Raw genomic sequence first — 12,626 nt, forward strand, 5'->3', positions numbered from 1 at the left:
ATACTCTATTACTGCCATGATACCATAGTGAGATTAAACTCAATCCCTCATAAGCTCGTGCAACACAGACCATCTAGTACTTCAAATCTTCTGCAAATTCTCGCGTTCACCCTGGTAACAGTCATACCCACTCTCGTAAGCGACCCAAACTAAATCCACATCACATATAATTCACTGGTAAAAGAGAACTTCCAACCAACCACATAGGGATCACACACCCTCAGGATACCCTTCAGGAGATAGCCCACATGCGTAGCCTCAAACTAACATCTCTTTATACCCTTCCATGATCATAATTATTACCCGATCACTTACCCTTCCTAAGTCTAAACTCATATCACGACATGAAATTTCCTTCATTCCACAACTAGACAACATGAAAAGATCCTTCACCACACCCATAACTCGGGGCTACACATCAAATCAAGATGGAAATCAAACACCAACTCGTTCTTCCTACCCTCAAATAGACTCTTCTTATCGCATCTAAATCATATGAACATATCACGCAGTCACATCATGCTCATCACATAGCCATCCAGCCATCACTTCCACTAACAGGGACACTATCGGACATATAGGTCCAAAAGCACGTGCTCACACAATCAACACCTCAGTGCTCAAGCTACAAGCAAAGCCCGGCCTCAAGTCCTCCAGATTGGCCAAACATCAACACACAGAAATCACATATCGCCCCTTGATCGAGGAATCACAAGACATCGATGCACACCCGATACCGAGCGCTCGTACGCGCATACGAACGCGTGGAAGGAATTCAAAGATTTACATTTCAAGATGAATCAATGACGCATGATAAGAATTCAAGACTGTGGGATTTTCCTAAAGGTTCTGCAGCCTCTCGAGGATAAGTACAGATGTCTTCGTATCGATCCGCGAGACTCTACAAAACGTGCTCATGACTCGTGAGACCTATGTATCCTAGGCTCTGATACCAACTTGTCACGACCCCAAATACCCCGGTCGTAATGGAGCCTATCACAGAACTGGGCCAGCCGAAACAATGCGAACAATATAGAAGATCTTTTGTAAAATTTGTATTTTCTAAAGTAGATTGAGTCTCAAATCTTTAATTTTTAATATATCAACAGAAATACGCGGAATCAAGTATGTAAATACATCAACCCAGCCCGAATCTGGTGTCACTAATCATGAGCCACTAAATACACTCAACACTGTCTGATCAATACAAAACAAGTCTGGAATATAAAGTACTAGATTGGGAAGGAGAAAGGCAGGGATGCGAACGCCAGGTAGCTACCTTGCTAACTTTGATGAACCTGCCACCGAGCTCAGAAATATCTGGATCTGCACACAAGGTGCAGAGAGTAATGTGAGTACGCCAACTCAGTAAGTAATAAAAATAAATAAAGACTGAGCAGTAAGAAAATACGTAAACCACGTCATTGCACCACAGCGGGTACAGTATGTTTGCAAAAATGGATGCAAATCAAATCATCTCACTAAACTCCGATTTCAGTAAAATCCTTTCAAATAAATGGCTTTCTAACAGTTTCAATAGAGGTTGAATGTAAATCATAGTGAAAGTGATGGAAGTCATAATCGGCCCCTCAGGCCAAAACGTAGTTCGTATACAGCCCCTCGGGCATACATAATTCATATACATCCCATAACAGAAAAAAGTCCCAGAGGAAATAACAAAGCCAAATCAGTGATTAAATTCCAAACATCTCGTAAAAAAAACTCCAGTTTCAATGAAAGTTGTTCAAAACATTAGTTTAACATTTTGAATAGAGGCTCAGTATAAAGGTGAGTGAAATCGGTAATTTAATCAACATATTCAATAGAGACTCACTTTAAGGAGGAGTTAAAACAGTAATTTCATAAACAAGCCCCCCAGGCAAAGCATTATTCATATATGTGTATATATAGAGCCCCTCGGGCAAGCCTCTTAGCCACTCATGACTCTACTCTCATCAATCAGCGCTCACATTCAGCGCTCACACTCAATAGGTACCTTATCATGACCGCTGCGGCGTGCAGCCCGATCCATATATATAGTCGACTGCGCTCATTGGGGGTGTGTAGACTCCGGAGGGGATCCTACAAGCCAAGCACAATATCGCTGCAGCGTGTAGCCCGATCCATATATCGTTGTGGCGTGCAGCCCGATCCATATATCGTTGCGGCGTGCAGCCCGATCCATATACATATATATATATATATATATGTGTGTGTGTGTGTGTGTGTGTGTGTATATATATATATATATATTGCTGCGGCGTGCAGCCCGATCCATAAATATATAATCCTCACAACCAGGCCCTCGGCCTCTCTCGGTCATCAACCTCACAATCAGGCCCTCGACCTCTCTCAGTCATAAACCTCTCAAGCAACTCGGGCTAACAGCAAAACAGGGCGTTCAGCCCGAAACATCATTTGTAATATCAAAACTGAGTAAATAAGGCTGAGTTATGAAATCAATAAAACACAACATGACTGAGTACAAATATTTAAGTCAAACAGTGAGGAATAGTAGTAACAAAGTCCCTAAGGGTCCAAACAGTTGGCACGAGGCCCAAATATGGCATTCCGCCCAAAACATAGTAATACTTTCCAAACACAATACTATCAAATAGTTTTCAATCAAATACGCAACTTAATAGTCGTACGAGACGGACCAAGTCACAATCCCTAATGGTGCACGACCCCACGCTCATCATCTAGCGTGTGTGTTACCTCAAAGCAGTGAAAAGATGTGAAATTCGGGGTTTCATACCCTCAGGACTAGATTTACAATCATTACTTACCTCAAACCGGAAAAAAATCTACACTGCGATGCCCTTATCTCTCGACTCGGCCTCAAATCACCTAGAATCTATCCAAAAATCAGAATCATATCATCAATACATGCCAAAGGGACAAAGCCCACGCGAAAATAATCAAATTACATCAAAAATCCCGAAATGGGTCAAACCCGACCCCTGCGCCCACGTCTCGGAATCCCACATCAACAAAATTCCCATCCTCCCACGAGTCCATACATACCAAGAACGTCAAAATCGGACCTCAAATGGCCCCTCAAATCCCCAATTTAAACTCTCCAATTCCAAGCCCTAATTCCCCAATTTCTCACCTTTAATCCCATAAATTACACGCTTAAACAATTGAAAATCAACATAGAATCGAGTTTTTAGGTTCAAAAACCTTAACTCCAAGAGTTACCCTTCGAATCCCTCTTCAATCCCTCTCAAAAGCTTCAAAACCGCTCAACAATGGAGGAAAATGGCTAAAATTCGTGAAGACCTTAATTTAAATATTCTGCCCAGGTAATCTTCCTTAATCACGATCGCGGGAAGACCATCGCGATCGCAAAGAACAAACTTTGCTGGCTCCAGAAATAACCTTACGCGATTGCATAATACACTTCGCGATCGCGTTAAGCTCCACTGACTGAACTACGCGTTCGCGGAACTGACCTTGCGAACTCGAAGAGGTAACCATGCTGCCTCAGCTCAGACCCAACACTACGCGAAGGCGTGCTCACTGTTGCGAATGCGATGCTCCATCTGCCACAAGCTACACGAACGCGGACCCATGTTCACGAACGCGATGAAGAAATAAACAGCCTCAGGTCTTTCCCTTACGCGACCGCATTCATCTCTCCGCGATCGCGATGAAGAGAAAAGACTCCAGATGCAGAATCATACCAGCACTGAAATTATAGGGAAAAATAGCCTGAAATCAATCCAAAACACGCCCGAGCCCCTCGGGACCCCGTCCAAACATATCGACAAGTCGCATAACATCGTTCACACTTGTTCCAACCTTCGGAACGCTCAAAACAACATCAAAACATCAAATCACCCACGGATTCAAGCCTAAGGATTTCAAAAACTTCCGAATTCCAAATTATATCAAAAAGTCTATCAAACCTCGTCCGAATGACCTAAAATTTTATACACATGTCACAAATGACACAACGGACCTACTCCAATTCCCAGAATTCTATTCCGATCCCGATATCAAAATTTCCACTACCAATCGGAAAATGCCAAATTTTAAATTTTGCCAATTCAAGCCCAAACCTTGCACGGACCTCCAAAATACATTCCGATCACGCTCCTAAGTCCCAAATCACCTAACGGAGCTAACCAAATCATAAAAATCCAAAAACAAGATCATATACTAAAAAGTCAAAACTTGGTCAAACCTTTCAAATTTAAAGCTTCAAACTGAGAATTGTTCTTCCAAATCTATTCCGATTATCCTGAAAACCAAAACCAACGATTTACATAAGTCATAATACATCATACGTGGCTAGTCATGCCCTAGAACTGGCGAGCAAAGTGCAATTGCTCAAAATGACTGGTCGGGTCGTTACAGGTACATTCCTAGGGCTTCGTTTTTAAGAGCCATTTAGTACCTAAAAACAATTCACACACAAAATTAGAAAAACGGAAGGAAAGAAAAACAAAACACACAAATACTTAGATATATAGCTAAGACCATCTAACTCCCCGGCAACGACGTAGAAAATTGATCTGGTCCAAGCCTACACTACTATTGAGTTGTGAGGGTGGTCGATGCAGTTTTAACCCAAATAGGTCGGGATCGAATCTGCAGGGAGTTAATGTTTGGAATTAGGTTTATATCTAAGCTAGATGCGGGCTTTGAGTGTAATTACACTTTCACAAGTTTGGGTTTGATTTCTAGTTCTAACTTTTCTCTAAAGATTGCAATGATTGAAATTAAGAACAATAATTTTTTTGTTGTTTTTCAAGTGTTTAAAGAGACTAGGATCGTGACTTCTTTCTAGGTCAATATCTAACTAGTAGCAAAATCTAGGGCAAGCTTGATTAGTTGGGATCATAATATAGCTATCACACACGGGTACTCACTCTATACCTCTCGGTAGTTTGAGTGATTTTGCCCAATTTGGCTTTCTCAAGTCCAAATGGGTATTCAAACAAATCAAGTGATATTAGCTCAAGTGGGTATTACTATCTCTAGTTTAAACCCTTTAATTGGGGCTATCAATTTCTTGACTTCACCTCAATTGCTTGTTAGCCTAGTTGTCCTAGACTTAATCCGTCTTTCTCAAGTAGAGACTGAGTCATAAAGGCATAAATAAATATTTGCAACCATTAATTCTATAGTTATAGCAATAACTAGGCTAAATATCACTAACTCATTCACATTCAAGCCCTAAAATCAAATACCCATTACATACCCACACTAGGGTTGGGTCACAACCCTAGCTATGGGTTCAGCTACTCATGGAAATAGCAGAAATTAAAGATGAAAAGAAGTCAAAATCCATAATATTAATTTATAGAATGAAAATCTAATGTTAGGAGATGAACCTAGTACAAAACTTCCGAAAACAGAATGCTCAGCCATCTCACGTGCTCATACAAAACATAACATTACCTAAAAATGACAAAAAGTTCTATTTATACTAAGCTGAAAATATCTGACAAAATTGCCCCTGCGGAGGTTGTGCGACTGCATAATTCACTCGCCGTACTCTTGCTTTAACGGCCGTGTAATTTTGATGCGGTCAACATTTTTCTCTTTTGGATCTGGATTGAGCTGGACTTTCGCGGACTGCATAATTTCAAGTGCGGCCGCATAAAAGTGATGCGGTCCGCACTTGCTTGAGTTTGGCTTGAAATCAACTCTCTGATTCTTCATCTTGCGGACCGCACAATTTCGATCTCGGCCACACAATTGTGGTGCGGTCCGCAATACTCTCTTTTGTTCAAGTTGCCAGCTCTCTGAATCTCAGTCCTGGTGGTCTGCATAATTATGATCGCGGCCAAACCATGGCTTTTGCAGCCGCACAATATTGGTGCGGTTCGCGCTTCAGGATTCTTTGTCCAGTCTTTGTTTTGTTCAACTTTTGACTCCTTTGTGAGTTGGTTTTGATTCCTTTGGCTCATTTTGAACAATTTCTGCAGGCAAGCATATTTCATTAGTTTCCGGGAATACCTTCAAACATTTTTGGCCTAAAGCACAAGTAAAAGAGCAAATAATAGGTTAAAATCCCTACCTATCAACTACCATCCAATAAACAAAAAAGTAAAAGAAAGAAAGAAAGAAAGAAAAGCAATATTAATTTTTTGTATATTTATATTCAATTAAAATGTTTAAGGTCTTCTATTAAATTTGGCTGTAGACCACTAGTTTTATTGAGCCACCATTGTGATTGAGTCCTGCATTGGTCGCTTATATGTAATTCGTTTCACCAATACAACTTTTATTTTGGTAAACCTTGTTTACTTCTATATCCCTTTGCCTCATGCCTTGGTCACTGTGCATCAGACTTAACTTCTAACTATAAATTAAGACTAGGGGGAATGACCCGTACAATATCGCGCATAATAGTTTCAACATTTGTACAGTATGTTAGAACATTTGGTCCACTTCCCTGAAAGCACGCAAGTCTGCTATTTTGCAAAATATCTTGACTGGACTGAGGTGTGAAAACCACATATGTCCCATCAATTATTCTTTTCAATAATCGCATCAATATCTTTACCATCTGTTAGAGTTGGTTCAACTAAAGTACAGTCTGCTCTTTCTTCATCACAAGAAGGACCTTCCACTAAATCTCCACCAGCTGCTGCACCTTCATCAGTACCTTCTTTATTTTTTCCTTCGTGGACTGACTCAATATCCATGACTGATGGCATTGAACTAGAAGGTGGTGCACCTTACCTTCTTTATTTTGTCCTCCATGGACTGATTCAATATCCATGACCGATTGCACTAAACTAGAAGATGCTATATGCTTAAATTCCATATTGCCATATTCATCCTGTTTGTCTAAATCAACATCTTCCCCCTGTTCATTCCCCGAACAATGAGCAGAATATCCACAAATAGGAACATCTATATCTTTGTTCATTTGATTATTTTGATCAAAATCTCTATCAGGATCGTTATCTCCATCAACAGGATCTCTTGCTTCATTCCTTTTACTATTTCCATGTTCATTTCTTTTGTCATATTTTTCCATTGAAAAGCTGGAACCATTTCTAAATTCATTCCGTTCATCACCATTTTTATAAAAGTCACGATACCCATCTTCATCATTCAAAAAGCCATGATGGTATTTCTTTTTACTTCTCTCATTTAAATTCCCAATGAATTCTACAACTTTATCAAGCTTACCACTAATATCACGTAACAATGAATAAATAATATTAATATACAATATATTATTATACTAACAAAATCAACTCTAAAAAATTGCACCAAAGTAGTTAATCACCATAACAGAATTATCAACATGTGTCTTCATTTTTTTTCCAGCATTATTAATAATTTTCTCCATCTTTTTCTCAAAATTTACCTGATCTGAACGTATAATGTCTTGAACTTTGACTGGTACCATCTGAAAAGAAAAGAAAAATGAAAGTTGTTGTTTCTTTGATCAGAGTTTCATCATAATAATCAGGAACATGATCAAATCCAGTATATTAAACTCATCCAGCATATTATACTCATTCAGTATAAAAATTTTTCAAGAGGGCTAGCACATTATTATGGATTGTAGGTTATTAGAAATAAATAAAACTCCAGCAAAAAATACTGAAATAGAATGAAGAAAAAGGTCAAATCCACTATATTATACTCATCTAGTATAAAAACTTTTCAAAAAGCTAACACATTATTTTGGTTTGCAAGTTATTAGAAATAATAAAACTCCAGCAAAAAATACTGGAATAGAATGGAAAAACATGGTCAAATCCAGTATATTATACCCATCCAGTAGAAAAACCTGGGCAACAAGGCTTCAGAGATCAGACTTCCATCATAATATACAGGAACCAAATTTTGAAATGCAAGTTATCAGAACCAAATCCAGTATATTATCGCTAAAATTAAGTAAAAAAGGACTAATTAAAATAAGAGAAACACCAACTTACATTCACAATCTCACTAACATCAATTTTCGATGAATGTTCAAGAAGATATGACGGGTTCACCTTGAGAACCTTGAATTTCTATTAAATAAACAAAAACATAAACAATAAGATTAAAACAAATCTATGAGAAAAGAAATATGAGAAAAAGTCAAATACTACTAACTTACAATTTCATTTTTAAAGAAATCTTTAAGAAGTTTCTTATATTTTGGACATCCCATGCTTGAATAAGAAAACATCCTAATTGGCCCACGATTATCATATCTTGAAAATTGACGAAAATCATTAAACACTTTCATCGTCCATACATTGAACAAAAATAGGAATCCAAGCGCTATATAAGATGGAAGTCTGCCCGTTGTTTTATTTTCAACTGAATCAGTGGTCAGAACATGCGACAAATTTGCAATAAGCTCATCGAAACACAAACTACCACATGGATAAGAAACACAAACCTCTTCGTTGTCAATGATGTTCATAGAACGATCGCTCATATTTCGACCTTCAAATTTACCCAACAGAATGGCTTCCAATAGGTAAATCTGAGCAAGCTTTACCACAACTTCATCACAAGCCTCAACATCAATAGAAACTTTAACAGTTGTACCATCACTCAATCGAGACCGCTTTTCCGTAAAATGAAATAAATTCTCTACCTTCAAACCCCTATTCACTTCAGAAAAATACCATTCCGTCAAACGGTTCTCTCTAACATCAATAAAGCTATAATCAGCTGCCTCAACCTTAAGTCCAGTAATAGTATGAAAATCTTCATCTGTAAATACTACCTTATGGCCAAAAACTTTAAAAATTATTTTACTATTATCCTTATAGAACAGTTGAGACAGCAACATACAATGAGCCAACTTTCTCCAACTCAGTTCTCTGACTTCTCTCTAGCTTCTAGAGAGAGAAACTAATCTTCGTTGTTAGCACCATGGAAAACCAATCGAAGATGAAACATCCCCCATCTGAACAAGAAACAGATCAACTAACACGTAGCAAAAAAAGACCTAAAGATCCTACCATATCCAACCAATCATCTTCCAAACCCACATATCTCCATAAATTAAATCCGTTGTCACCAACTGCCCACTTAAATTATGAATCTAACCTTCTCCACTCCCACACTTTATCCTATTACTAAGCATGAAGAAACAAGACTATACAACCCATGGACCCAATCCATTATTATCAAACTACTAGGCCCCAAGGTGTCGTACAACTTCCTCAAAAACAAACTACAAACACTCTGGCAATCCAAAGAATCTCTCAATCTAATCGATTTAGGTTATGATTACTCTCTTATCAAATTCACCATTCAAGAAACATTCCACAAACTTATGCAAAGAGGGCCATGGTTAATTGGTTCTCAATATCTCTCCATTCGTCACTGGGAACCCAAGTTTAACCCATCCCAAGCCCATACTCCTTTTTCCACCATTTGGATCCGTTTACCACAACTCCCTATGGAATATTATGACCAACAAATCCGACAAAAAATAGAAAATTTCTTTGGTCAACGTCTCAAGATTGACGCCTACACCACACATACCACCCAAGGACGTTATGCTCGTTTATGCATTCTAGCGCCTTGGTAAGCCCCTACTAACTGAAATCTTAATTGGCACCCACCTGCAAACAATTCACTATGAAGAAACAACCCCACTATGCAAGCTCTGCGGCTGCCTAGGCCACACATTAAACTCTTGCCCTTCAAATATACCTACTGGACCCTTCACCAGTGCCCAAGCCCAATCCACTGAACCAATTGTGTCCAACGAGGATAAAAGCCCATGGCATACAGTCTCTCCAAAAAATAATAGGAATGTTCCACAATGAACCCTCAATAATCAACAACCACCCGAAAATAATATACACTTGCCCCCCACTACCCGTATAATTACACAAAAACCTGCCTCAACAGCCACTTTAAACAACTACAGTATTCCTCTTTCCGACAAGTTTGTTTTTCCACCCCTGATCCTACCATTGATGACAATCATTCTCCTAATACCCCTACCCCCACATGCCCCCCATCTTTCTGACCGCACAAGTTCCCATGTAGATCTACAATATTCTAGCCCACTCTGCCCTATGTCAGCCGATATGACCCCACCGCCCACCATATCACCTGCCTCTCCTTCTTCATTACATGCCACTATGAACCAAACTTCCTCCACATTAACACACGTTACCTCTACATCCCCTGCTACATGCAAGAATATGAAAGCAAAGGCTACTTCTCAGGGGCGGACCCACATGGGGTCAAGAGGATTCATATAAACCCGCTTCGTCAGAAAATAACACTATGTATATAAGTGTATTTTTTCTTTCTTCGAGAAAATAATGTTATGCCCGCTGGCAAAGTGGGTTCAAGTCTATCAGGACGTCCTGAGTTCGAAACTTTTCAGCCTCAAATGGTCGCTCATTATTTTCCACTTACAACAGTCAACAGGAAAGTTTATCATATCTGTATGACACTCTTTTAGACATAGGACATACATACGACATAGGAAAGTTTACATTTCCCTTTTTACACTAGAAAAGCCTTTTCCATATAAGTATAATTTAGAAAAAGAAAAGTACACCATTTCAAGTTTTTCCCTAATAGAAAAAAAAATCTGAAAATTATAAATAATTACCAATTCCATTTGCTTCTTTCTTGGCTGAATCTTTCACTTCTAAGTTCAAAGTCATTGCTCCCAGAGCCATCTCCTTTGCCTCTACGCAGTGCCGCTTCTTGCTCTCTTTGTATATTTACTTTTTTGCATTTTGAATCCGCTTGGTAAAAGTTGTGGGTCAGCAACTGCTACTCCTCCAAATCATTCCTCAAATACGGCTGCTACTACCTATCACAAAAGACAAGACCCAGCTTCCTATAACACTATAAAATTTAATACCTCTACTTCAACAACATCAGGCACACTCAATCCTCTTCCACGACTTCACCACGCCTCCGTAATAACCAATCAAGTTCATACCCTTATACCCTCTTCTACCAACACCTAACCATATCACATCACCCCTACCCGTCTACGATCCCCCTCACTAATAACCCTACTCCGTCTACTACAGATATACAAGTGCCATCGGAAACACCATTACCCAAAGGTCATGATTCATCCACCGCTATAAATCACACTACTCCCATCCATGCAGAACCACCAACATTACCTTCCTCACCAAAAAATCCACCTTCCAATAACAATGCATCGACTACCCACCACTCCATCGCAACAACAGGAACAGGACCCCTGTCCCTCACATACAAATCAACAATTATCAGCTTCTACCTCCACACTTGGTTCCACCACTACCCCTCCTACAGCCCCTTCTCCTGGGTGCTTCGATTCCACCACCACCTTTCAACCTTGTTTCATTACCACCACCGGAACATACTCTACTGCATATGTCGTTGAACCTTCCTCTGCTCCAGCACCAAGTCACAACAATCCTTGACAACAACGACCTCCTCATGACACTCATTCAGGATGGACTACCAGACAATCAACATAATCATGTCATGCAAATCCTACACCTCCAGGATGTCGCTGATTTGGAACTCAACCACCAACTCACTCAAGCTCAGCAATGGCTGCCTCAACCGCAAAAACTGCCGCCACCTTTAAATGTACCCCACCTCCACATTTCTGGCCCTACTACAATGGCCAGCCTCAACAGGTATTCCCAAAAATGTTGCACCAGGCTCCACCACAGATGGACTTTCATCGGCTACCACTGACACTGCCTCCATCACCACCACCAGCCACGCCACCATCGGACATAGAAGAAGAAGATCATGCCAATCCGCCTCTCCACAACACATTTATGGAGACACTGAACCTGAACAGCCATTGACTCTCACCATGCATGAAAACATCGAAAGAAGATTTTTGATACTGGCTCCTCCAACCTTGGAAACGATCTCCTTAAATATTCGTCTCGACCCTTACTCTGTGGACCAGAAGTATGTCACACTTTTGATACCAACAATGCATCCACAGCCACCACTTCAGGAGGCGATAGGCAAAAACCATCAACTTACAATGACTTTGGAAATGGCACTCGCTCCGGGAGGGAGATCATCCCCTACGACAAATAGATCCATGAAGAACATGTTATGGAACTACCGTGGCGCCAACAACCAGATTTAGGCATAACTTGCATTTTTTGCTCAAATGGAACAACCCCACTATTCTATGCCTCACGGAGACCAGAATGGAGGACCACACCTCTTCTCAACGAGTTTAACTTTACTGATCTTATCCAAGTTGCTGCTCAAGGCTACTCTGGTGGTATTGTCATGTTATGGCGCGCACATGACCTCACTGGTGATCCCATTGCAATTACTGCTTAGGAGCTCCACGTTTCTGTCCAGGTATTCCCTACCACACCTATTTGGTATATTTCCTTAATTTATGCTAGCACTTCATACTACAATCATCAAACACTTTGGCATAACATTCAACAGTTTGCACAAGCTCATTCGAATGCGTGGCTACTATGTAGTGATTTTAACGAAGTTTCTAGTACTTCTGAAAAATTTGGGGGAAATCATATTAACACTAATCACTCTGAAGCTCTTAATATGTGCTTATATAATGCTAACATGATTGACTTAGGGTTTACTGGATCGCGTTTTACTTGGAGTAATAAACGAACGACTCCTAATAAACTAATTCTAGAATGTATTGATAAATTTTACGC

The 12,626-nt window shown here is 39.8% G+C and overlaps 1 protein-coding gene across 1 annotated transcript; it reads right to left on the reverse strand.

Moving 5' to 3' along the window:
• On the reverse strand, positions 7,229–12,295 carry LOC109218387. Its single transcript, XM_019382755.1, has 3 exons — positions 8,372–12,295; positions 7,917–7,994; positions 7,229–7,381 (listed from the first exon to the last, which is right to left on the reverse strand). The coding sequence occupies exons 1-3, from the start codon at positions 8,768–8,770 to the stop codon at positions 7,229–7,231; spliced, it is 630 nt and encodes a 209-aa protein (XP_019238300.1). The 5' UTR covers positions 8,771–12,295.

The sequence above is a fragment of the Nicotiana attenuata genome, chromosome 2 (genome assembly GCF_001879085.1).
Source record: "Nicotiana attenuata strain UT chromosome 2, NIATTr2, whole genome shotgun sequence".
NCBI classification, from domain to species: Eukaryota; Viridiplantae; Streptophyta; class Magnoliopsida; order Solanales; family Solanaceae; genus Nicotiana; species Nicotiana attenuata.

Coding starts and splice junctions, on each gene's coding strand:
- LOC109218387 (XM_019382755.1), bottom strand. CDS start 8,770: ATGTTGCTGTCTCAACTGTTCTATAAGGATAATAGTAAAATAATTTTT. Junction 7,995..8,371: donor ACATCATTGACAACGAAGAG/GTTTGTGTTTCT, acceptor TTTATTTAATAG/AAATTCAAGGTTCTCAAGGT. Junction 7,382..7,916: donor ATGTTAGTGAGATTGTGAAT/GTAAGTTGGTGT, acceptor TTTTCTTTTCAG/ATGGTACCAGTCAAAGTTCA.